The sequence below is a fragment of the Chiloscyllium punctatum genome, chromosome 32, assembly GCF_047496795.1.
Source record: "Chiloscyllium punctatum isolate Juve2018m chromosome 32, sChiPun1.3, whole genome shotgun sequence".
Taxonomy (NCBI): domain Eukaryota; kingdom Metazoa; phylum Chordata; class Chondrichthyes; order Orectolobiformes; family Hemiscylliidae; genus Chiloscyllium; species Chiloscyllium punctatum.
The window spans coordinates 5,992,143-6,015,175 of NC_092770.1; the positions used below are offsets into that span (position 1 = coordinate 5,992,143).

The window sequence follows — 23,033 nt, forward strand, 5'->3', positions numbered from 1 at the left end:
ATAGCATCTCATTTTTAGCCAACTCTGAAATTTCCCTTTGCATTGTTTGATCTGAGTTATTTAGATTAGATTAGATTAGATTAGATTACTTACAGTGTGGAAACAGGCCCTTCGGCCCAACAAGTCCACACCGCCCCGCCGAAGTGCAACCTTCTACAGAAAGCCAGTCCTTCAGTATGCTGGCCTTGGTTATCCTGACTTAATCTCTTCACTATTTGAGCATTTGCCAAAGGGTTATTAAAGCATGGACTGTATTACCACATGTGGACAGTCCAACTGCAGAATGCTAGTATAATCACAGGACTATAAATTGTGTTCCATATGAGTTATTCCAGCTACAATGGAGTAATGGAGAAAATAAAAACTAAAATTGTATTAAGTACATCTGCACAAAATGATAGTTATTTCATATCATGGACAAATTACTGATAAAAGTCTGTACAATGATCAAGAAAGATTTGTGTGTATTGGAGTTTTGGAACTACAGTATTAAAGGTATTTTGCTAGGAGAAGTGGGCTCAACATTCAGAAGAAAATGAGAGAAATACGTGAGCCCGAGTTGAATAGCCATGACATCACCAGTCTGTGGAAGGTGTGTTTAGAGTGATAGTTTTTCCTGTGTGAAAGAATGTTTCAGTTTTTGTTTTGCTAACTAGTAACTGTTGTTTTATGCCAATTTAAGTACTGTGGTATCTAGGAAAGTTGTGCATTTCTTGTGCCTTGAAGCTTTGAGTTTAATGGAGTTGATCATTATTGAGGATATTGATGGATTCGTCTAAAGGAGTTAGTGAGACCCAAAAGAGTAAAGCCTGAAAATCTATATGTAGCCTTAAAGAGGAGCCATTGGGAAAGAAAATAATCAGGGCCCCAGATGGTGCTGGCTCTGGTAGAGCGGTGCGAAGGATTGAATCGTCTGTTTCTGCAACAAAATTTCTATAATCCTACACTGTAACAAATTGGATGTAGCAATTCTGTTATATTTTTAAAAATAATTCAGTAAAGTGCATTCTCTCAACAAAATGTTTATGTTGGCAGAGCAAACATTTTCTTTTCACATGAACATACTTAGAGTGCATTCTTTGCTGCAGTTACATTTGCCCCAAAGGCCTCAAGCCCCAAGCCCATCCAGAATGTTGCTCAGAAATGTTTACTGGCTGCAGACCAAGCTTCATAACCAGCAATTTTGTAAAGCTATAAATACTGAAGTATCCATAGCTTCAATTTTTTATTTTGCTATCTTTCAAAGTAAGCAAGCACTTATGTTTAAATACCATGTACTAAAGATAAAAGCAAGTGTGGGGCAAAAAGCAGACGGTCTGACTGCAGAATGCCAGTGTAATCATAGGACTATAAACTGTGTTCCATATGAGTTATTCTTGTTCTTATTTCCAGCTACGGTGGAGTAGTGGAGAAAATAAAAAGTAAAATTGTATCTGAACAAATTGGTAGTTATTTCACATTGTGGACAAACTACTAATAAAAGCCTGCAAAATGATCAAGAAAGATCTATGTGTAATGGAGTTTTGGAAGTACAGTATTAAAGGCATTTTACTAGGAGAACATAACCACCCTCCACCCTTTTCAACAACCGCTCCCCACCCCCTCACTGCCTCGATAAATTCAACAACCGGGGACTGTTTTTTGAGATGAAACTTATTTGGCTGCTTTTAAAAGTATATTGTTTATTACAACTAGGAATAAAAATCCCCTTTTTCACTCCTGCCAATTTTAATTAGTAAAATTCATTGGGGGAGAGGGTGGGTATTCACTTCAAAAAGTAAAGGAAATTCCTGAAAAATGTAAGAAGAAATGATAGATAAATATCAGTAAGCAATTTATAATATTGTTTCCTATCCAGTCTTTCCATTTTTATTTTGCTGTTTTAAGTTGTACACATGTAATTTTTGTTTCTAACTATATTGAAGTAGATTTTTATTTATTGAGGTACTTTAGTCTCCCAGTTTCGAATTGCTTCAGCTCATTTTCTTGTGATTTTAATTATAAAAATAAGGTTGGAAAATGGGATATTGTAAGCTTTCAGTCCAGCGCATATGCACCACACATGTTTGTAATGATTATTTTGGAAACTTGTTACTCGACCTATTTAAGATTAAGAAATCTATTTTTCTTTGGTTGTAGAGCAGATTGTAAGTAAACATGTGCAAGACTGGTAATAACATAGAAATGAATAAAAAAGGTTTTTGCATTGTTATGTTAAAGTTTCAAGGCAATGAAAGGGAAATCAGAATATAAAATCCCACTATTTGCTGTTCAAGTTAAAACTGGTTACCATTTTGCTTCTGAACCATAAGCATGAGGTTTGACCATACCTCCCACCTCTGTGTCACACAAAAAACATACCGTATCTGCATGAGTATTTTTAAGAGACCAAACATTTTATGTTCACGAAATCCATTGAATCACTGCAATGGAGGCTATTTTGCCCTTCAATTCTGTACTGACTCTCTGAAGAGCATTCCACTTTATTCCCGTAACCCCCTATTTACCATAAATACTCCACCTAGCCTGCACATCCTTGAACATTACAGGGTTATTTAGCATGGCCAATCCACCTAACCTGCACATCTGTGGAATGTGGGAAGAAACCAGACCACCCAGAGAAAACCCACACATACATGGACAGAGCATAGACATTTGCCCAATTTCCATTCAATTTTTGCTATCTTCGTCAATCCACACCATGTTCCAGGTTTAGATCTCTGGGAGAGGCTGCTGATTAAGTTTTTCATTAAGGCAAGAATGAGCAACCTTGCTCCCTCTTGCATCGCTGAATTAGCTTGAAGCAAGGGGACAATTCTAGTCTCTGTGTGGTCCTGCCATGGATGGTGGAGCTTTGTTGTGTCTGAGCCTTTACCTAATTTTTATCCTGTCTGACCAGAGTTGCATTAGGATTACAGTGAAACAGCTTGGCATTTTTGGCCTGTAAGATCCCCATAGAGGCAAATAATTAAAAATAAAATTTTAGTTTCCACTTATTAACTGAAAGAATGACCCAAGAAGCTTTCTTACTTTAAGGCCTCTACTGTAATAAATTACTAAAATAACTATTACCTAAACATAATTATTCTTTTTGTAGGCAACATACTAAAAGTGCCATTCTCCTTCTATACTTATCACCCATTGCACGCTCCACAGAAATTTGATTTCCATTTTCTTTCATGGCTGTAGATCAGCTAGGTGACAAACAGAGTCACATTCCTCCTGTTTAATTTGAGTATCATTGGTCTCCTTTGCTGCTTCAAGAGTATGGTTGCGATTATGTCTATGCTCTGAAATATATTCTTGATGTGATATTATTATTGTTTAATTATCACTTGCAGTTTTTTGTACTTGTTCAGGTTTTTTTTGTCTTCCTGTTTAGTACAAGCTTTATTTAAATTCTTCATTTTGGAGTTTTATTTTGTGCTCCAAAATTTCAGAATTTGCTGTAAACAAGTCGTACTGCCTCAAAGCACCATCTTCCTTGGATTGTCCATCTGCTTGCTACATAGTTGCTGTGTTCTGTTTTGACACCTGTGGCTCAGGATCTGCAGGGAAGTTCATGAGCAGACTGATTCAATTCACAAAATCATAGAATTGTTACGGTACAGAATTAAGCTATTCAATCCATCATGTCTGCAGTGGTTTTTCTGAATGATCATTATAACTCAATGTCACTCCCCTGCCTATTCCCCTGTAATCTTCATACTGTTCCTATTTGTAGAGTCATTGAATCATCGATGTCTATATCATAGAAACAGGCCCTTCAGCCCATCAAGACTGTGCTGGTGAAAAATAACCACCTAACTGTAATAAAGCCATTTTCCAGCAAGTTGCCCATACCCTTATTTGCCTTGGCATACAAATGATCATCTAATGCTGTCTTAAATGCCTCAATTGAACGTGGCTCAGGCAATGCAGTCCAGACTGTAACTATTCACTGTATGCAAAATAGATATTAATGATTAGATTAGATTAGATTCCCTACAGTGTGGAAACAGGCCCTTCGGCCCAACCAGTCCACACCGCCCCTCTGAAGAGTAACCCACCCAGACCCATTTCCCTCTGACTAATGCACCTAACACTATGGGCAATTTAGCATAGCCAATTCACCTGACCTGCACATCTTTGGACTATGGGAGAAAACTGGAGCACCCGGAGGTCATGTATAGGAGAAAATTGGTCAACTCCTAGCCTTGCTGCAGTGTACTACTAAAGGTCAATGCAATCTGAAGGAACAGCACCTCATTTTTCATTTCAGCACTTCAAAGCCTTCAGGGCGCAACATTGAGTTCAACGACTTCAGAACATGAGCACTTCCGCCATTTTTTTTACCATTTCCCTGCTCCATGTCTCATTTGTACAAATTTCTTCCATGTTTCTATGTTTCTATTTGCTGTCAGCAGAACTGTCCAAACACTTTCAGTATCTGTGGACAAGCACCCTAAAGCATCCTGAGATCCCCCTGTTCATTTGAGCTTTCTGGTGTCTTGCCATTCATTGAGTACTCTCTTGTCTTGTTCCCTCTTCCAAAGTGTATTACCTCACATTTATCAAAGTTAAATTCCATCTGCTACTAATTTGTCCATCCGGGAAGCCTATAAGTATTTCTCCTTATTGTCAATCACCTGCCAATTTTTGTATCATCTACCAACTTGCTTATCATTCCTCCCACCTTCTCATCTACATCATTTATGTAGATCACAAACAGTAAGGGACCCAGCACTGATCCATATAAACTTCATCAACTTCCCTACGTTGTCCAAACACTTGGTCACCTCCTTGAAAAATCCACCGGATTCGTTAAGGCATGACCAGCCCCTGATAAAGCCATGTTGACTATCCCTATCAATGATGTGGAGGTGCCGGTGTTGGACTGGGGTGGACAAAATTAAAAATCGCACAACAACAGGTTATAGTCCAACAGGTTTACTTGGAAGTGCTAACTTTCAGAGCACTGTTGCTAGTTACCTAATGAGGAACTGCACTCTGAAAGTTGGTACTTCCAAAATAAGCCTGTTGGAATATAACCTGGTGTTGTGATGATTTTTAACTTTATCTCTGTCAAATCTTGCCTCTCTAATTGTACTAATCTTCTCCTTCATTATTTTCTCCCATAGTTTCCCTACTACTGAGGTTAGACTCACTGGTCTATAGTTTCCTGATTTAACTCTACCATCCTTCCTGTAAAGTAGAACCACATTAGCCAACCTCCAGTCCTCTGGCACCTCCCCTGTAGCCAAAGATTAGTTACACAGTTGGTTCAGGACCCCATCACCTTCCATAACAGCCTGGGATTCAACTCATCTGGACCTGGGGACTTATCCACTTTTAAATCCTCTAAAACCTCTAGTACGTCCCTGCTTCCTATATCAATCTGCTTAAGAACTTCAGTCCAACTTCTCGAATTCTCTACTGGGTTGCACTGAGTAACAATAGATGTGAAGTACTCATTTAACACTCTATTAAAATCCTCTGGTTGCAATGCCCTCCTTTGAATCTAATAGGCCCTGCTCTTTCCCTGGTTATTCTCTTCCTCTTCATAAACTTGTAGAATACTTTAGGATTCTCCTTAATCAAGCCCATGAGCATTTTCTCATTACTTCTCTTTGCTTTCCTCATTGCTTTCTTGAGCTCACCCTCTGCATTTTCAGTATCTCCTCTTGGGTCTTCATTGTTTTGTTCCTTTTTTTTACCTGTCATAGATCTCTCTTTTCCTTTTTATCCAATTCTGAATATTCTTAAACATCCACAGTTCTCTGGGCTGGTTGCTCCTACTTTTTCCCTAAAGGGAAGATGTTGGGCCTGTACTCCCCCCACTGTCTTTTGAACACCTCCCATTTTTCTGCTGTAGATTTACACTCAAGTAGCTGTTCTCAGTCTAGCTTGGCCAGATCCTGCCATTTTTTAATAACTTGCATTCTGGAGTCTGTTAACACATTGATTTGTATAGAAATTGGGTCACAATGCAGGACAATATAAAAGAGCTTTTCATCAAGACAGGAAATGTTAACATTGTAAGTTTTTAAAAATTACATTCCCCAATGAGATTGCATTCACAAGTATGAGCATTTGTAAGTTGCATGTTTGTAAATTGGGGACCCCGTATTATTTTCTAGTTTGGTTTATTTTCTGTTTGCTGTTCTGTTCTTTATCTCCTCATTATTACAATTCACCCCACCCCCATCGACTTTTCTATTTCTTTTCCTCCCCATACCTTTGATTCTCATGCTGTCTTCCATTATTCTCCCTCCCATTTTTACACCGTTGGCCATGCCTCATGCAGTTTTGCTTACTTTATTCTTACTCACTTACTGAGTTGGTTGTTAGAATTCGGAATGCGCCACTTGGGAGAGTGGTGGAAGCAGATTCCATGGGAGGTTTCAAAACAGATTTGGATATATATTTGAAAGGTCTGAATTTCAAGGTCAATGGAGATACAACTGGAGAGTGGGACCATCTGGGTAGGTCTTTTGGGAGCCGGTACAGGCACAATGGATTGAATGGCCTCCTTCTGTCCTGTAAGATTCTATGAAGCTATGATTCTTAAATGCTCCTATGTTAGTTATTTCCCTCTGATTTTCAATTACCTTTGTGCTTTTCCTCTTTCCATCTCTGTCAAACTTCACTAATTCTCTTCAGCCTCATTATCTTACGCACCCAATTTATTGTCCATCCTATTGGCTCACTTGTTCATACTCTGGCCCTTGATGCACTTACATATTTCATCATACTCCATCCATTGATCTATCCACTCGCATACCTCACCACATTGTTCCATGTTCCCCACATGTATGATTACAGTCCTCTTTGTGATCCCATCACTTCAACATTTCCGATCAGATCCTCACTCTTGCTCAATCCACCCTTTCCCTATTCTGCCCCATCACTTTCACACTTCTCTAATTAAAATCACAAAGTTATTCTCCTATTTATTTTTCTCCCTGTTGTACTTTAGTCATAGTTCCCACCAATGCACTTTCTGCAAAGAACTAGTCATTCTATTCCTATCCTTTCACACTCCTATGCCTGCATTACTATTTTCATCTCTCTAACGGCAATTGGAAATTTCTTTTGTTTCATAAACATTCATAAGGTTTCTAATATACTTACTAGCAGTCAAACAACATGAGAGCAGAACTGTAGACAGAATGAGAAATGGAGGTGTGACCCAAAGGTTTTTCAGGCTGTCCTATGCCCCTATTATAGTTAACTAAAATACTAACAGTACTCTACTCTTCATATTGCCCTTTCTTTTTGATCTAAGCACCTAGAAACCAGTGCTATACTTCACTTTGAAATTGCTGAAATCACTTCAAAGCTTGTCTGTAAACAAGTGATGTGAATGAGCTTTGTGAGAAGCCAGAACAGAGCTAGGACATTTAGGAGAAATGAGGCCAGGAGTGGGTAGATGCTAGAGGTCAGATTGCCAAAGACTAGAATATCATGATTGGTTGGGCAGCTGGAGGACCAAGTACTGTGAGCTAAAAGTAGACTGCTGATTTCCAAATGCAGGGAAATGGGAAAAGATAACAAGCAGGCCAGAGAGTGAACCTTGTCAGAAGAGAGCTGTGAGTGGGAGAAGAGGCTAGTGGCTGGAGGCCAAAGGGAAGAGAATTAGAGCAAGTTGAAATTCTGAATTAAAATTAGACAGCAGAACCATTTGAGACTGAAACCTATCTCTTAGCAAGGGTCTGGGATGGGAGGAGCTGGGTCTGTGTGGCAGTCATAGTGAACCATCTGGGTACAAACTTGATCTTAAATATTATAAAGGAAGCTTTCTCAAGATTCACTTCCTTTCATTTGATCTTTGTTCCTGCCCTATCGATTTTATAAGGTGTTCACTGCAGTTGGCCTGTAGATGGTTTGAAGTATGTTATCTCCTTTGTGCCACAAATTGAGAAGTCCAGCATTCATTTATTAACTCTTTAGACAGCAACATGGTCATTTAGCTTCTTCCTTTTAATGGCTTGTGTACTGCATGCATTACTATGTCTTTTCTTGCATTATTTAATCTCAAGTGACTTGATTCAACTTGGCGAGAAATCCTAAATTTGACTAAGGAAACAACACTAGAATATTATCAAATGTTATTCAAGCTGGTACATAAAATAATGAGAGAAAATGTAATGTGTTGTGGTTTTAGGTTTGCTCACACAAACTTATCAATCTCACACCAGAATTAGGAAAAGGGAAGAGGTTCCATTTATTTTGAAGATATGTTATGGAATTGCTCATCAGACAGATGTGTTACAGAAGTTAAACTACTTTTGATACAGGAAAATACAATGATATGCCTACACGCAATCTGCTGCAAACTAGTATAGTAATGGTTGTTTGTAACATGTTTTATATACTGATTTCTTGCTCAGCAACATGTTCTGTCAAAGAGATATAACAACAAATGAATACAAACTTTATATATCAATTTTAATGTAAAGGCAGCCAACAGTGATTCCAGTATCAGACAGAATTGTGGAGGTGAACCAGGTTAAGATGCCTAAAGCATCTTAAATCAACATTGATGACTAGCCAGAAAATTTCAACGATCAAGCACTCAGCACAACATAGCTGTCCCATGAGCACAAAATGATCTTTATCTGAACTATTTGAATTACCAGTAATTTAAATAGAGTAACTTTAAAATAGAGAATTAATTCTCCTTCAATTCTCTGTCAAGCTTCAAGCATATCTTTTGGCTCATCATAAGAAATATCTTAGGATGTCGAGTTAAGTAAGATGTACCCTGTAAAATATCTTATGAAAATTAGTTTTAGCAGATCTGCAAAACAAATAAATTAAACTTTTGTTTCTCTTGCTGTATATCATCACATTTCTTTGCAGCCTATGTAAACTGCCTTCATAATAATTTGTTAATGACAATATTTAAATTGGTCATTCTACAAAATACAGTAGTTTTAATAGGGTCAAAATTGTTCTGTTCTGATAATTATCACTTATTGTACCACTTCATGCTTAACACCAAATAAGAACATTACTGTAAGATTCTCCATCCCACACTGTCCCAAGCTCCCATCCCCGTCATAACTTGCAGAGTGGGTTAGTTTGCTTTATGGGAAAATAGTACAAAACATTCCTGCAGTGGAAATGTTTGTTTTACTTCTGAGTTTTAACTCTGTAAAAGTATTCACCTTTTCTTTACCTAGAGCAAACTGTGCTTCTTTTGAATACTGCTCATTGACAGGTCTCTTTATATAAAGTATTTAGATCTTTCTGATGACCTTTTTTCCAAAGAATTTCCTTTCAGCCATAAATGGTCTCAACAGAGAGAGTTGTGTCTGGTTTCTGTGCCAGTGAAATTCAACTGTTTCCTAAACGGGATTGCTAGTGCTGTTTGTAAATGACAACCAGATGTTTTATACTATACACTGATTGTAATGTCTGTATATTTTAGGACTTTAGGGGCTCCTTATAATCCTTCTCAGTCAGAATAATTGACGTTTTTGCTCAGTCTAGCTTGATTGATTGTATAGTAAATGTTATTAATGCCTAATTACCAAAGAGCAAGGAGTCTGTTTGAAACAAGTAAAAGCTTATTATGTATTTATTGTTTAGGAAAGAAAAAACAAATGATTATAAAGTTGGATTTTAGGAATTTTGCAATAATCTAGAGAATCTATGTGTAATATGCATTGGTCCCTACATGTTAGTTTAGGAGCAGTAAAAAGAAAGTTGTATTTAGGCACGGTGGCTCAGTGGTTAGCCACTGCAGCCTCACAGTGCCAGGGTCCCAGGTTTAATTCCAGCTTCAGGCAACTGTCTCTGTGGAGTTTGCGCATTCTCTCTGTGTCTGCGTGGGTTTCCTCCAGGGGCTCCAGCTTCCTCCCACAGTCCAAAGATGTGCAAGTCAGGTGGATTGGCCTTACTAAATTGCCAATAGTGCTAGGTGCATTAGTTAGACGAAAATGGGTCTGGGTGGGTTACTCTTCGGAGAGTTGGTGTGGACTTGTTGGGCCGAAGGGCCTGTTTCCACATAGTAGGTAATCTCATCTAGAGATTGTATTTACCTCGAATACTTGCATCTACCTGAACACATCTGCTACAAAAGCTAATAAAAAAAATCAAAGTTTCATTTCAACAGCCACAGAAATAAGGACAAAACCTCAGCACATTGAGCCCATGTAGCTTTATCTGCATTGCCAATGACTTCAGAGAAGCTTTGGAAAACCATTCACTATTACCTTGTCTTAATATGATTAAAAAAGAAATAAATGGTATTGTGTGGCTTAGTGACAATCCCTTCCAAAGAAACAGCAATTAAAATGTTGTTGGAGAAACTAACTAGCTACGGCTTTTGATCATTACCGAGAGCCTGGAGGGAGAGTGTGCCAGGAGTTAGCACTTGAACATTGCTGGCAAGTTGTGGCAGATCTTCTGGCAAGAAGGCTTCCGAGGTGAGAACTACTAGTTTTGATGATTAAGTGATTAATATGTTTGGGAAAAGAGGCCGAACTGTACACAACAAATGGACATGCTGCTCATCACATAGCAGCAAGTCTGGACAATAGTAAATACAAAACCTATGCTGTTTGCAACACCCAACAATCCAGAACCAGGTAGGGAAAAGATCAATGACCTGAAGAAAACGTGTACATTAATCTTACAAAATACTTCCAACCCTAAGCACCTCCCTCAAGAAGAGATGCTACACATTATCTCTGCACAATCCATAGTTCTGTCTCTGCCTCTCCAACCCAAATATTTTACATAATTTCAGTTTGAGGAATCCTGCTGCAATCAAAATGTTTACAAAATGCCAAACTGCTACATGATTATATGGAGGAAACTGAAACTGAGCTTTGACACATAAAATCCTTGTTAAGATAAACTCGCTGCATGATGCATGCTCATTAGGGATCAATCTGGTTACTAGAATGTGCACTTCGAATGTTACTGCAATTCTGATACAGTTGGTGCTCAAATTGTGTGCAAGACTCCTTTAAAAACCCAAATGAATGGGGATGCTGAGTAATAACTGAAATGCTAAATACCAATATCAAATGAGTACTGTAAAGGAAGTCTTGTTAAACCCTCATTATTAAAACATACATTATCTTTCTTGTATTTATTAACCAATCTGTTTCTGGATTATTTTGGTGTTGTTAGACACAGTGCACAATCGCTGTGCATCATTTATTTGACTACTCAACAAATGAATCTGATCTTGAGTTCATTTGTGTGTGATTATGAATATTCCTCTGGCGTATAGCTTCCTATTTGTAGTAATTGGAGGTAGATGAGGGTGACTGGAAGCATGCACCAAGGATGCTACATTAACACAGGAGTATATTGTCCCTTTCTTGTGCACAGGAGAACATTTTGTCTATCTGACTGAGAATTGTAACCTAAGGAAACTGCATCTGAAAAACACCAAATGGAATTACGTGTGGTCCTGCAGTGACTTACAAACCATTGCAAGGAGTGGAACGAACTTGCCAATAGCTGTGAGCCTAGAGTTGTATTGATCACTGATGTAGCAGGATTCTTCCAGGCTAATACAGGAGCTGTGCTTCATATCTACAACTCATTATCTAAATCTACAACAACACACTTACTCCAAAGCAGGTTACTGATACATTAAAGCATCTTTCACCCTACATACTAAGGTACTGTGGATAGGTAGACAATTAAAATAATTTTTTGATACTCACATGTTGGAGGTTGTTTGTCTACCTAGTTTCCTGATAAACAAATTAACTATAGATTCCTCTTCCATCTGTAACATTCTTTTTTTTTTAACTTGCTTTCATTTTGTTTGAATTGGTATTGTTTTTACACATGGGATGTCTCACCTAACATGCCAGCAGAAAATTAATAACTATATGGTTAGGAATAGATAAAGTCACCATAGCCTCAGTGATAAGCTGTTGCATGACAGAAAGGAAGAGACAATTGGTGGTGAGTTTAACTTGAGGGTCACCATGCCTCAGGCAAGGATTAAGGTTGAGAAGGTAGGACCTTAATCGTGACCTCAGCTGGTACAGGGATTGGAATCATGCCGTTGGAATTGCTGTGCATCGCAAACCAACCATCCAGCCAGCTGAACTAGCAAACTCCTGCCTTATGAATACATGTTCAATGAATACCTTATCTATTCTCAATTACTTTGCATATTTAAACAAAATAAAGGAGGACTTGTACAATGATTTTCATGACAATCGGTTGTTGCAATGTAAGTGACAGCTAAAGAAACTATTTTGAATTAGAGTCACAATTGTAATGGAAGAAATGTAGCAGCTAGGTTTCCAAAGTGATCTTGACCACTTTTTGTTTTGTGTGATAGTGATTGAGAGATAAACATTGGCCGAGACTCCGAGGACATCTCACTGTCATCTTCAAAGTAGTCTCACAGGAAAGTTTTAAAACAATATGAGAGGAAAGATGAGAGACAGGATTTAATCTAGCCTGCTGAGGGCAGATCCATAGCATCGGGGATCGTTTAATCACGGGAGTGGTTCTACATTAGGATCGTCGTATTGGCAAAACCTCCACTGGTTAAGACAAAGGGGCCGCTGTGAGATTCAAGACTGCCAGCAGTGGGATATCAGTTAGGATTATTAGTGAGTCAACAGCCTCTTTATCCCTGAGCCCAGTGGAAATCAGTGATAGGTACAGGATGCCTTTCCCACATTCTTAAGGCTGCCAAGTAAACATTGTAAAACTATGATGTGGAGGTGCTGGTGTTGGACACGTGTTGAAAAGCTTGCATTTTCAAGTAAACCTGTTGGGCTATAACCCAAAAATTAGTAAAACTAGGTTTTCCAATAATCTACCTCCAGGGTGGTGGGCTCATCAGACAATCTGAGCCAATTAACCACATCCAGGTGGGGAGGGGAGTGCCTCTGAAAGCCAGTCCCTGCATTGTAACTGAGCCCTTTCCCTTCCTACCAATGCACCCCACACTACAATCTCCAACCCACTCTTTCACCATTCCCTTATATCAGTAGTAGGGAAAAGGCAAGTGTCTGTTGTAAAGGATGTGGTAAAAGCAACTTGAAAATTACTGACCTTATTGCAGAAAGTCTGCATGAATTGTGAAAGCAAATTCATGTTTGAGAAGTCTACTGGAGTCTTTTTTTGAGGGTGTTACTCATAGAATAGCTGAGGAAGATGTGGTACTCTTGAATTTTCAAAAAGCTTTTGATGAAATCCCAGGGGTAAAGTGGGGTAAAGGAGGGTTAATACTTAGGCCTGAGCTATTCACGATATGATTTAATGAAGGAATTGAGAGTGAGAAAATGATGGGTGGCTCAGTGGTTAGCACTATTGCCTCACCAGGGTCCCAGGTTCGATTCCAGCCTCGGGCGACTGTCTGTTTGGAGTTTGCACAATCTCCCCATGTCTGTGTGCTCCGGTTTCCTCCCACAGTCCAAAGATGTGCAGGTCAGATGAATTGGCCATGCTAATTTACACCTAGTGTTAGGTGCATCAGTCAGTGGGAAATAGGTCTGGGTGGGTTACTGTTTGGAAGGTTGGTGTGCACCTGTTTCCACACTGTAGGTAATCTAATCTAATCTAAGATGTTATGTACAAAATCAAAGATGTGAGATTGGTGCTTACTTGCTGGCACAGATTGAGAATTGGTGAACAGCAAGAAGTCGAGAGTAGGAATAAAACACTTTGGAGTGGAAGGTAGTGACTGCAGTGATTGTAACATGGTCATAGAATATGAGTTCCCTGATTGGGGCTGCAAATCTGCTTCAATCAGGGAGCCATGGCTGACAGATTAGAATCGTAGTTCACTCTGGGAGCTGGCTCTGAGGGAGCTGTAGCAGTGTCATGGTCACTCCATGTGTAAATAAAGGAGGACTTGGTGATGTGATACCAGCTCCTGCAGAGTTATTTCTCTGACAAGTGGGGTAAAGGAGGGTTAATACTTAGGCCTGAGCTATTCACGATATGATTTAATGAAGGAATTGAGAGTGAGAAAATGATGGGTGGGGTTATGAGTGGTGAAGAAGACATAAAGAGGCTTCAGGGTAACTTAATTAAGTTGAGTGTGGGCAAATACATGGCACATGTAGTAAAATGCGTATAAATATGATGTTGTCCACTTCAGTAGAAAATCAAAATGGCAGGGTATTATAATAGAGTGAAATTGGAAAAGATTGATATTTAAAAGTCTGTGTGTCTTTGTATGCCAGCCACTGAAGGTAAGCAGGTGCACCAAGCAATAAGAAAGGCAAATGATATGTTGTGTTATGACACGGGTAAACCCTCTTGCTTAATTTGAACCAGCAACACAGAAAAAATTTATCCCGTGCAGTAATCTGTGAAAATTTGAGAGGCCAACAACTATTAAATTAAGAACTTTATTTCTTAAAGTATAATAGAGAATAATTAACAAACGACTATTTACAACTCCTTCCTCCAACCTATCTTTTACCTTCCCTTCTATAATACTAGTCCGATAAAACCCCCAATTAGGATTTACCAAAAATTAAATTTTTCAAAACCGGCCAAATGTTGAATCTTCTCTTATATCTTCCTTGGTCTTCTTTTCTTCTTCTTAGGGATTTCTGTTTCACTGGTTATGGATCGATAAATTTACCGTTAAGGGAGCTATTCTCCAGGCAGTCTGCAGTTGCTGGTGGCTTGGCAGTTCCCGACACAGCACCAAGTCATCTGAACAAGATATAATGTAACATTTGATGGAACAACTAGATTGAAGACGACAAAACAAATTCGAATTAGGCCAATCAGTTCAATTAATACCCCAAAAAATAACAAACTCCAATCAAGTTTGAGTTTAGCATATTGACAATCTTCATAGCAGTTGGCCTTTATTGCAAGAGGGTTTGAGTACAGGAACAAGAAGAATTGTGTGCTGTTTTGGTCTCCTTATCTAAGAAAATATATATTTATCACAGAAGCAGCACAGCAAAGGCTCATAAGCCTGATTCCTGGGGTGAAAATGTGTTGCTGGAAAAGTGCAGCAGGTCAGGCAGCATCCAGGAGCAGGAAAATTGACATTTCGGGCATGAGCCCTTCATCAGGAATCTTTCTCCTCGAAGATGATTCCTGGGGTGGCAGGTTTATCGTATAAGGAGAGGTTAAGTCGATTCGGCTTGTAATCAGAGAAGTTTAGAAGAATGACAATGAGTCTCATTGAAACATATAAGATTCTGACAGGGCTGGACTGACTCGATTCAGGGAAATTGTTTCCCTGACCCGCATGGTACAGAACAAGGACTTACAATCTCCATATACAAAGTAGGCTATTTTGGACTGAGATGAAGAAAGTTGTTTTCACTCAGAGGGTGATGAACTATGGAATCCTCCACCACGGAAGGCTTTGGAAGTGAAGTAATTGAATATACTTTAGAAGGAATAGATTTCTAGATTTGGAAGGAGTCAAGATGTGTGAGGAGACAGCCGGAGAATGGCATCAGCCATGTTGAATACTGGAGCGGCTGCAATGGGCCAAATGGCCATTACTGCCTTTACTTTCTGTTTCAGTGCCCCTTAGACAACAATTCTGTAACAGGATTTAAGCCCACCATCTTCTGACTCAGGTTTAGAGTGATACCAACTTAACCACAGCTGACTTGGCTAAACTTCTTATCTATGCAGTTTGGCACTCTTTAAAACAGCTAGTATATCACCTGTTGACAAACATTAGGAAATACAAAAATAATGATGCATCTCAGAAGTAAATAGGTGGAATAATTCCCCTTCAATAAATATCGTGAAAATGTAAACTGATTATTTAAAGTGGGTTCACCATAGCTCGTGCACAGAAAAGACACCTTTCTCTACATGTTGCAAGACTTGATGCTAGTTTTGCCCTTGCAACAGAGATTTATTAATATGTTCCAGTCTACAGCAGATCTGTCCCACTGCTGAATTTGGAATGTTGTGATTTGTAGCTTAACATTTCAAACATTTTACTATTTCCAATATCCTTCATTTCCCAGCTCTGTATTTGTGGTGTCACTGAATTATTGTGGTTAAAAATAAATCCAATTGTATTACTGCAACTAGACACAAAAGTCAGACTGGAAGAAGTTCGTTCATAAAAATTACTTCTGTTTTTCTCAATTTAATCTTGTTTCTTTCCTGTGACTGCAGGTATCCTTCAGAGCTATGCTGCCCCAGGTTGCAGTAAATAATCAATCCCATCTTCTTTTGTATGAAAACCATGAAACCATGAAAAGTTACCTCCCAAATCATCATCCACATTATGGTCTGGCAGCTAGCTATTCTTCAATGGAGTGATTGTACGAAACAAAGATGTATTATAATTTGAGTAGTCTCTTCACTTCATTATCTAGCCATAGTTCTAAGGATTAAAGGCATCTCTTCTTTACAAAGAGAGTGAGAGACACTTTGAATACCCATAGCTTGAGAGACACACTAGTGTGAAGCAAAGCAAAGCCTGAATGAATTGTATAGTGATTAAAATCAGGCCATTGGCACCATTCTGTATGACACCCTAGCCATCTGACCTAACTGACATCTCTGCACTTACGTACAGTCACAGCATTAATATAAAGTTCTGACACAGTTTTCAATGAGCTTTATTATGTGTGATATGGTTAGGCTGGGTGATCAGGTTCCCTTATCTGGTCCTGGTTCTTTTTACAAGTTGTGTTGGTGTGATGGTTTTGGCTTATACCCAAAAGGATTTGTCTTAACAATTTGGAAGCTTTCGGAGATTTGCATTTATAGGTAGATCTGAGTTTGCTGGGGCCTGTTAACTGCTTCGAATATCGCCAAGTTACTTCTGAAAGATGACAATAAGACATGAAGATGGGAGCCAACATGTCAACATTGGCTTCTACACTTATGTGAAGATTCTTATGTGGTGACTCAGTTGCACATCTGCAGTATGTATATATTCCTTCCTAGCCAAACTGAGCAATAATCAGTCAGAAAGGCAGAGCCAAGCTGGCTGGCTGCAGGTTGTGACCATTACATTGTGACCATCTGCTCACCAGTAATTCCCAACTAATTTGTGAATTAGCTTGGGGCTTTTAGCCTTATTTTGACTACAGCTTTCACGAGACCTTGACAATGTATGAGCCAATGTCCAAGAACCATGCGAAAGCAATTGGGATGTCTTTGTGCTGTTCCTTCCTTACTATAGAAAATGGTGTTCAAGTGACTTTGTGCACAATGGTTATTCAAGTAATAAATCTGAGGATTTGACTGAAGCCATCACTGTTTATAGTAATCTGCAATTTATGATTCTGTATGAATACACTCAGATGGACATAGTTTTTGCACTTAGATAGTTATCACAAGATCATTTATGCTTTGAAATCTCCGTTAGCAGGTAATTTTGATGCCACTAATGTAAATATTAAAAAGTGATGATGCCAAGACTGAACCTTGCAACTCACCATTATTTGTTAATTAATATCTGATCACCTTCTCCATGCGATGTATGTGAATGTTGTGATTGGTAAGCATGACTGTTAGTGGGGGCAACATTAGTTTGCAGTGTATTGTTCGAAGTATTTTCAGCAGAAGAGAGTCTCCCCAAAACACCCATGCAGCAGTCAGAGCTGCTATTCGGAGTCCGAATGAATGGTTAACTTCTATGTGGCTTGAGTGCACTCGGAGAAAGTGAGGACTGCAGATGCTGGAGATCAGAGCTTAAAAATGTGTTGCTGGAAAAGCGCAGCAGGTCAGGCAGCATCAAAGGAACAGGAGAATCGACGATTCGGGCATAAGCCCTTCTTCAGGAATTCCTGCTGCGCTTTTCCAGCAATACATTTTTAAGCTTGAGTGCACTCACTTAGTTTCAAGTATTCTGTCTCAATGTAAACTCAAAGACTTGTCTCCATCAGTGATAAGTTTGCCTTATAGATTGAGGAAAGCCACTGCACAAATATGGAGCAAGGCAGAATCTCAATGAATTACCACAGCCACATGGGCTGCTGTAGATTGGTGACTGTTTAAACTCCAATAATGTTGAAAACATAGATTTCTAAACTAGCACATGGAAAGTAAGATTGTACAGGCTTATGAGTTTGTGAGTATAGCAGAGAAATTTCTATTTTCTATTAATCTCCAGTTTATAGTTGGTAATGCAATATTAAGTTTGAAGTAAGTAAAAGCAACTAGATTTAAAGTAAAATCATGTATAAGATTAAGGTTAAGGTAATGGCAGGACAGATCAGACTAGAGGAATTCCTGCCCTGTGGCATGTGGGGAGTCTTGGACACTTTTTACAAAAAGTGAAGACAGTGAAGGAAGCTGCTTAACCTGGAGCTTGAGCAGTGGCTGGAGTCACTGAAGTAAATCCATGAGGCAGATGATTACTTGATTAGTACATCCACAGAGACTGAAAGTTAGAGACAGGCAGGAAATTGGTTGGGCACAGACAAGGTATGTTCCCTCAAAAGAGAAAAGTTTGACAAAATGTCCAGAGCTCCTTGGATGACAAGGTAGGATGTCGCTAACATAAGGGTTCTATAGCACATCAATAATAAAAGAATGGTAAAAGCAATTGAGCTGATTAAGGTTGAAAAATAGCATTTACACATCGAGGCAAGAGACTTGCCAAAAGTCTTAAATGAATGCTTTGTATCTGTCATTACCAATGAGACAGATGCAGATCAGTCTGCATTAACAGAGGATGAAACTCAGTCACTATAAGGGTTTAACATTAACAAGGAGGATGTATTGTATAAGGCTGTCAGTAGTTAAAGTTGAAAAGGCATTGGTGCTGGAAGCATTCAAGAATATTATGGGAAGTGAGACTGGAAATTGTCGAAGCATCAAGGCACTTATCTTTCAATTTTCTTTGGATGTGGGGTTTCTGCTGAAGGATTGGACAATAACAAACATTACGGCCATGTTCAAGAAAGATTGTAAGAATAAGTCCAGCAATTATAAGCCAGTCAGTTTAACTATGATGGTGAGGAAACTTCTGGAAACAGTCTTTTGGAAATGGGACAGAATTAATAGTTGTCATAGGTGTGGGCATGTTTGCTGAGCTGGGAAATTGATTTACAAACATTTCATCCCCTGTCTAGTGACATCTTCAGTGTTTTGAGCCTCCTGTGAAGCACTGCTATACTGTGTCTTCTTGAATTTATTTAGATCAATTTTTGCCAGTTCCAGTTGTTTGTTGCAGTGACTGGTAAATTGGGTCCAGGTCAATGTGCTTGTTGATAGAGACCATGGCTGAGTGCCATGCTTCTAGAAATTCTCTGGTTGTCCTATGTTTAGCTTGTCCTATGATCGTTATGTTGTCCCAGTCAAATTTGTGGTCCTTGTCATCTGCGTGTGTGGCTACTAGGGACAGCTGGTCGTGGCATTTAGTGGCTAGTTGCCTGGTGTTTGTGGATGTGAATTGCTAGTTGTCTGCCAGTTTGCCCTATGTAGTGTTTCATGCAGTCTTTGCAAACTGGCAACTAGCAATCTGCATCTATGAACAAAAACTAGCTACTAAACGCCACGGCCAGCTGTCCCTAGTAGCCAGTCACGCAGATGACAAGGACCACAAATTCGACTGGGACAACACAACGATCATAGGACAACCTAAACATAGGACATACAGAGAATTTCTAGAAGCATGGCACTCAGCCACAGACTCCATCAACACGCACATTGACCTGGACCCAATATACCGGCCACTCCAACAAACGACTGGAACCGACAACCAGAAGCAGCAGAAACTAAACCAAATAAATTCCAGAAGACACAGTACAGCAGTGCTTCACATGAGGCTCCAAAGCACTGTAGATGTCACCTAGACCGTGAATGAAACGTCTGCAAATCAACTTTCCAGTTCAGCGAACATACTCACAACCATGACAACCAGCCCTTGAGCTACAAATCTTTACACAAACCTTGAGAATTGATATAAACGTGGAAAAATGTGGGTTGATTCAGAAGTATCAGTGAGGATTTGTTACAGGAAAATCATGCCTAACTAATCTGCAGGAGTTTTTTGAAGAGGTAACAGAAAGGGTTGATGTCGGGAATGCTGTTGATGAGGTGCACATGAACTTCCAAAATATGATTCTTTAGAAATGCTTAAAAGTATTCAGAAGAAAAGTCATATCAGATGTGAAATGTTAACTTTTTTTAATCTTTCCACTGATGCTCCCAGACCTGCTGAGTTTCTCCAGCATTTTTTGTTTTCATTTCAGATCTACAGCATCTGAGATATTTTTATTTTTATTTGATTGGTAACCTTTGACTACTATCAAACAGCCTATCTGGAACCAAACTTACTTTTAAGAAAAGAAAGTTACATTCCTTCAATTTTCAATTATGGCTGGAGGTTTGCGATAATTTTAAAAATGATCTTTGTTCTTGTGTTCTGTCTTATTGATCTCTTTCTCTCTAGTTCAATCTTTCTTTCTCTCATTTTATTTCACTGTCCTATGTGTTTTGGCATTGCTATTCAATGTTCTGGCTTTGAAGCATGTGTCTGATTTTAACTCACTAAAAACCCAATTATTTTCAGAGTTAAAATTGGGCTTTACATGTCTCAGCAAAGATGCTTTAATCTGGAGATGTAACTATTTGCACGAGTCCCCAGTCCTTTCAAAGAAATATGACTCATGATGAGAAGTTCATAAATATCATAAACAGGTATAAGTTTAATAAACAGTGCATTGATTGATTGATGCTGCCCACAAATTCTGTGCCAGTTGTTTCTTCAGTGTAGTAGGAATTTTGTTTCAGGGTTGATAGTGATTCATATTCTTTTATAGGAACTGAACATTGGGACTTGCTTATTTGTTTCACTTCAAATAAGCTCAATGGTAACAGATGCCTTCAAAAAGAAGAGTTTGAACAACTTCAGCTTCATCAGAAGGTAATTAAAGCAGGCCTAGATTTTAAAAAGTGCCTTTATCTTTTATTCAAAATACATTCAACCTGATGCTTTATTTCAAGGGTGACCAATGTATATTTATATTGAATCCTTCACAAACAATGGACTCTCAAATCACTTTTCAACCTTTGGAATATTATTGAAGTGTTTTCTCTGTAATAATGTAGGAAACAAGTTTCCTCTCAAACAGATGTGTGACAGTGAGGGTTTAACTCAAGGAATCTATAGTCTGGGTGCAAATGACTTGATGATTAGGAATCTGAATGTTAGAGAGCTGGCCTGGGGAACGGAAAGCCTTGGGCTCTCTAGGTACACTGAACCACTCAAAGCAATCTATGTTTGTTCAATACTCTGCATCAGTTGATGACACTTTGATCTTTTACTATAAATTCTGTGTCCTATGATCCTGTTGCACTAGCTGCCTGATGAAGGAGTAGCGCTCTGATAGCTTGTATTTCCAAATAAACCTGTTGGAGTATAATTTGGTTTTGTGTGATTTTTAACTGTCCACTCCAGTCCAACACTGGCACCTCCACATCATAACTATTAAAGAGGCAACCCATTGCCTTCTTGTGGAAGCAATGGGTGAGAAAGCATCAAGAAAGAGTGACTGACCTCACTGCTGCCTTTATTTTAATCCAGATCAGCTTTGTTTGTAAGGTCTCTTGACTACTTTCTCTGTCATCAAGTAGAATTTTATCCCTTTTCATTAAAGAGATAGATTTTGCCCCCTGCTAGTAAACAAAATGAAACGTAGAGGCAGCAATAGGCTTGTTGATGATATTGGTGGCTATTTTAAGTGTGGCAGCAATCACTCATTGGATAATATTAAACTTGAACCAAAGTTTAATTTTAACTTTTCAGTGACTGGAACATGAAGGAGTTTGGGTTTGCTGAACCAGCCAACTTAAAAAAAATGTCAGTTCATCTGACTCACCATGGTGCTTTAAAATCATGAGTGTTTCAGTAATATGGAGAGATGATGACTTAAGGGCAATGTCACTGTACTCGTGATCCAGGATGCCAGTCTTCTGTCCTGGTATTATGGTTTGAATCTCACCATTTGCAGATGGTGAAATTTGAATTCAAATTCAAAGATATGAAATATTAGATTACTTACAGTGTGGAAACAGGCCCTTCAGCCCAACAAGTCCACACCAACCCTGTGAAAAGCAACCCACCCAGACCCATTCCCCTACACCTAATACTACAGGCAATTTAGCATGGCCAATTCATCTAACCTGCATATTTTTGGATTGTGGGAGGAAACCACACAGACACAGGGAGAATGTGCAAACTCCACACAGAAAGTTGCCTGAGGCAGGAATTGAACCCAGGTCTCTGGAGCTGTGAGGCAGCAGTGTTAACCACTGTGCCATCATGCTACTCAGTCTAAATAGATAGACTGGTTTAATGGCAACCATTGTTGATTGTTGTAATCATCTGGTTCACTAATGTTCTTTAGGGAAGGAAATCTGCCATATTCTCCCCGTGTCGATATGGGTTTCCTCCTGGTACTCCGGTTTCCTCCCACAGTCCAAAGGTATACAGGTTAGGTGGATTAGCCATGAGAAATTGCCCATGGTGTTCAGGGATGTGTAGGTTGGGTGGATTTGCAATAGGGAATGCAGAATTACAGGATGGAGTACAGGGGTCTGGGCAGGATGCTTTTCAGAAGGTCAGTATGGACTTGATGCTTCCATGCTGTAGGGATTCTATGATGCTACATGTGACTCCAGACCCACCACAATGTGGTTAACTCTTGATTAGAAACACAATAGATGCTGGTGTAGCCTGTGACATGAACATCAATGAACAGTTTTTAAAAATATGCTACTAAAATGTTACATATCAGGGATGTTATGGATACTAAGGTAAACTATGCCTCTCTTCCCAGTCTACTTTCTTGCCTTCTTTTATGTTTACCTAGATAAAAGAAGTTACTTTGCAATCCTCTTCAGTACATTGAACATTTTCAGACATTACTGAGAGGTCATATAAAATTGTTTAAGTGTAATTATTTTTACTATCATTTCCTTTTCTCATATTACCTCAGTCTTTTACTTTCATTGTTTGAACTTTACTTTTATTTTAAATAAACTCTGTTTTGAAATAGGTACTTTTTTTGTTGATGAAATGTTTTAACATTGAATTTATCTCTTTCTCTGCTACCACTGTGCAGGCTGGAGGTAGAATCAAACATGTGTCTGAA

At 38.9% G+C, this 23,033-nt stretch overlaps 1 protein-coding gene across 3 annotated transcripts in view; it reads left to right on the forward strand.

Moving 5' to 3' along the window:
• The window catches only part of cped1 (cadherin-like and PC-esterase domain containing 1), a 204,975-nt gene that overhangs the window by 26,770 nt on the left and 155,172 nt on the right, over positions 1 to 23,033 (forward strand). Inside the window, exon 3 of one of the 3 annotated variants that reach the window (XM_072551534.1) lies at positions 20,700 to 20,803. The exons of the other annotated variants lie outside the window; for them this stretch is intronic. Coding sequence (XP_072407635.1) covers positions 20,700 to 20,803 — 104 coding nt within the window. The remainder of the gene's footprint in view (positions 1 to 20,699; positions 20,804 to 23,033) is intronic. 3 annotated transcript variants of the gene reach the window in all.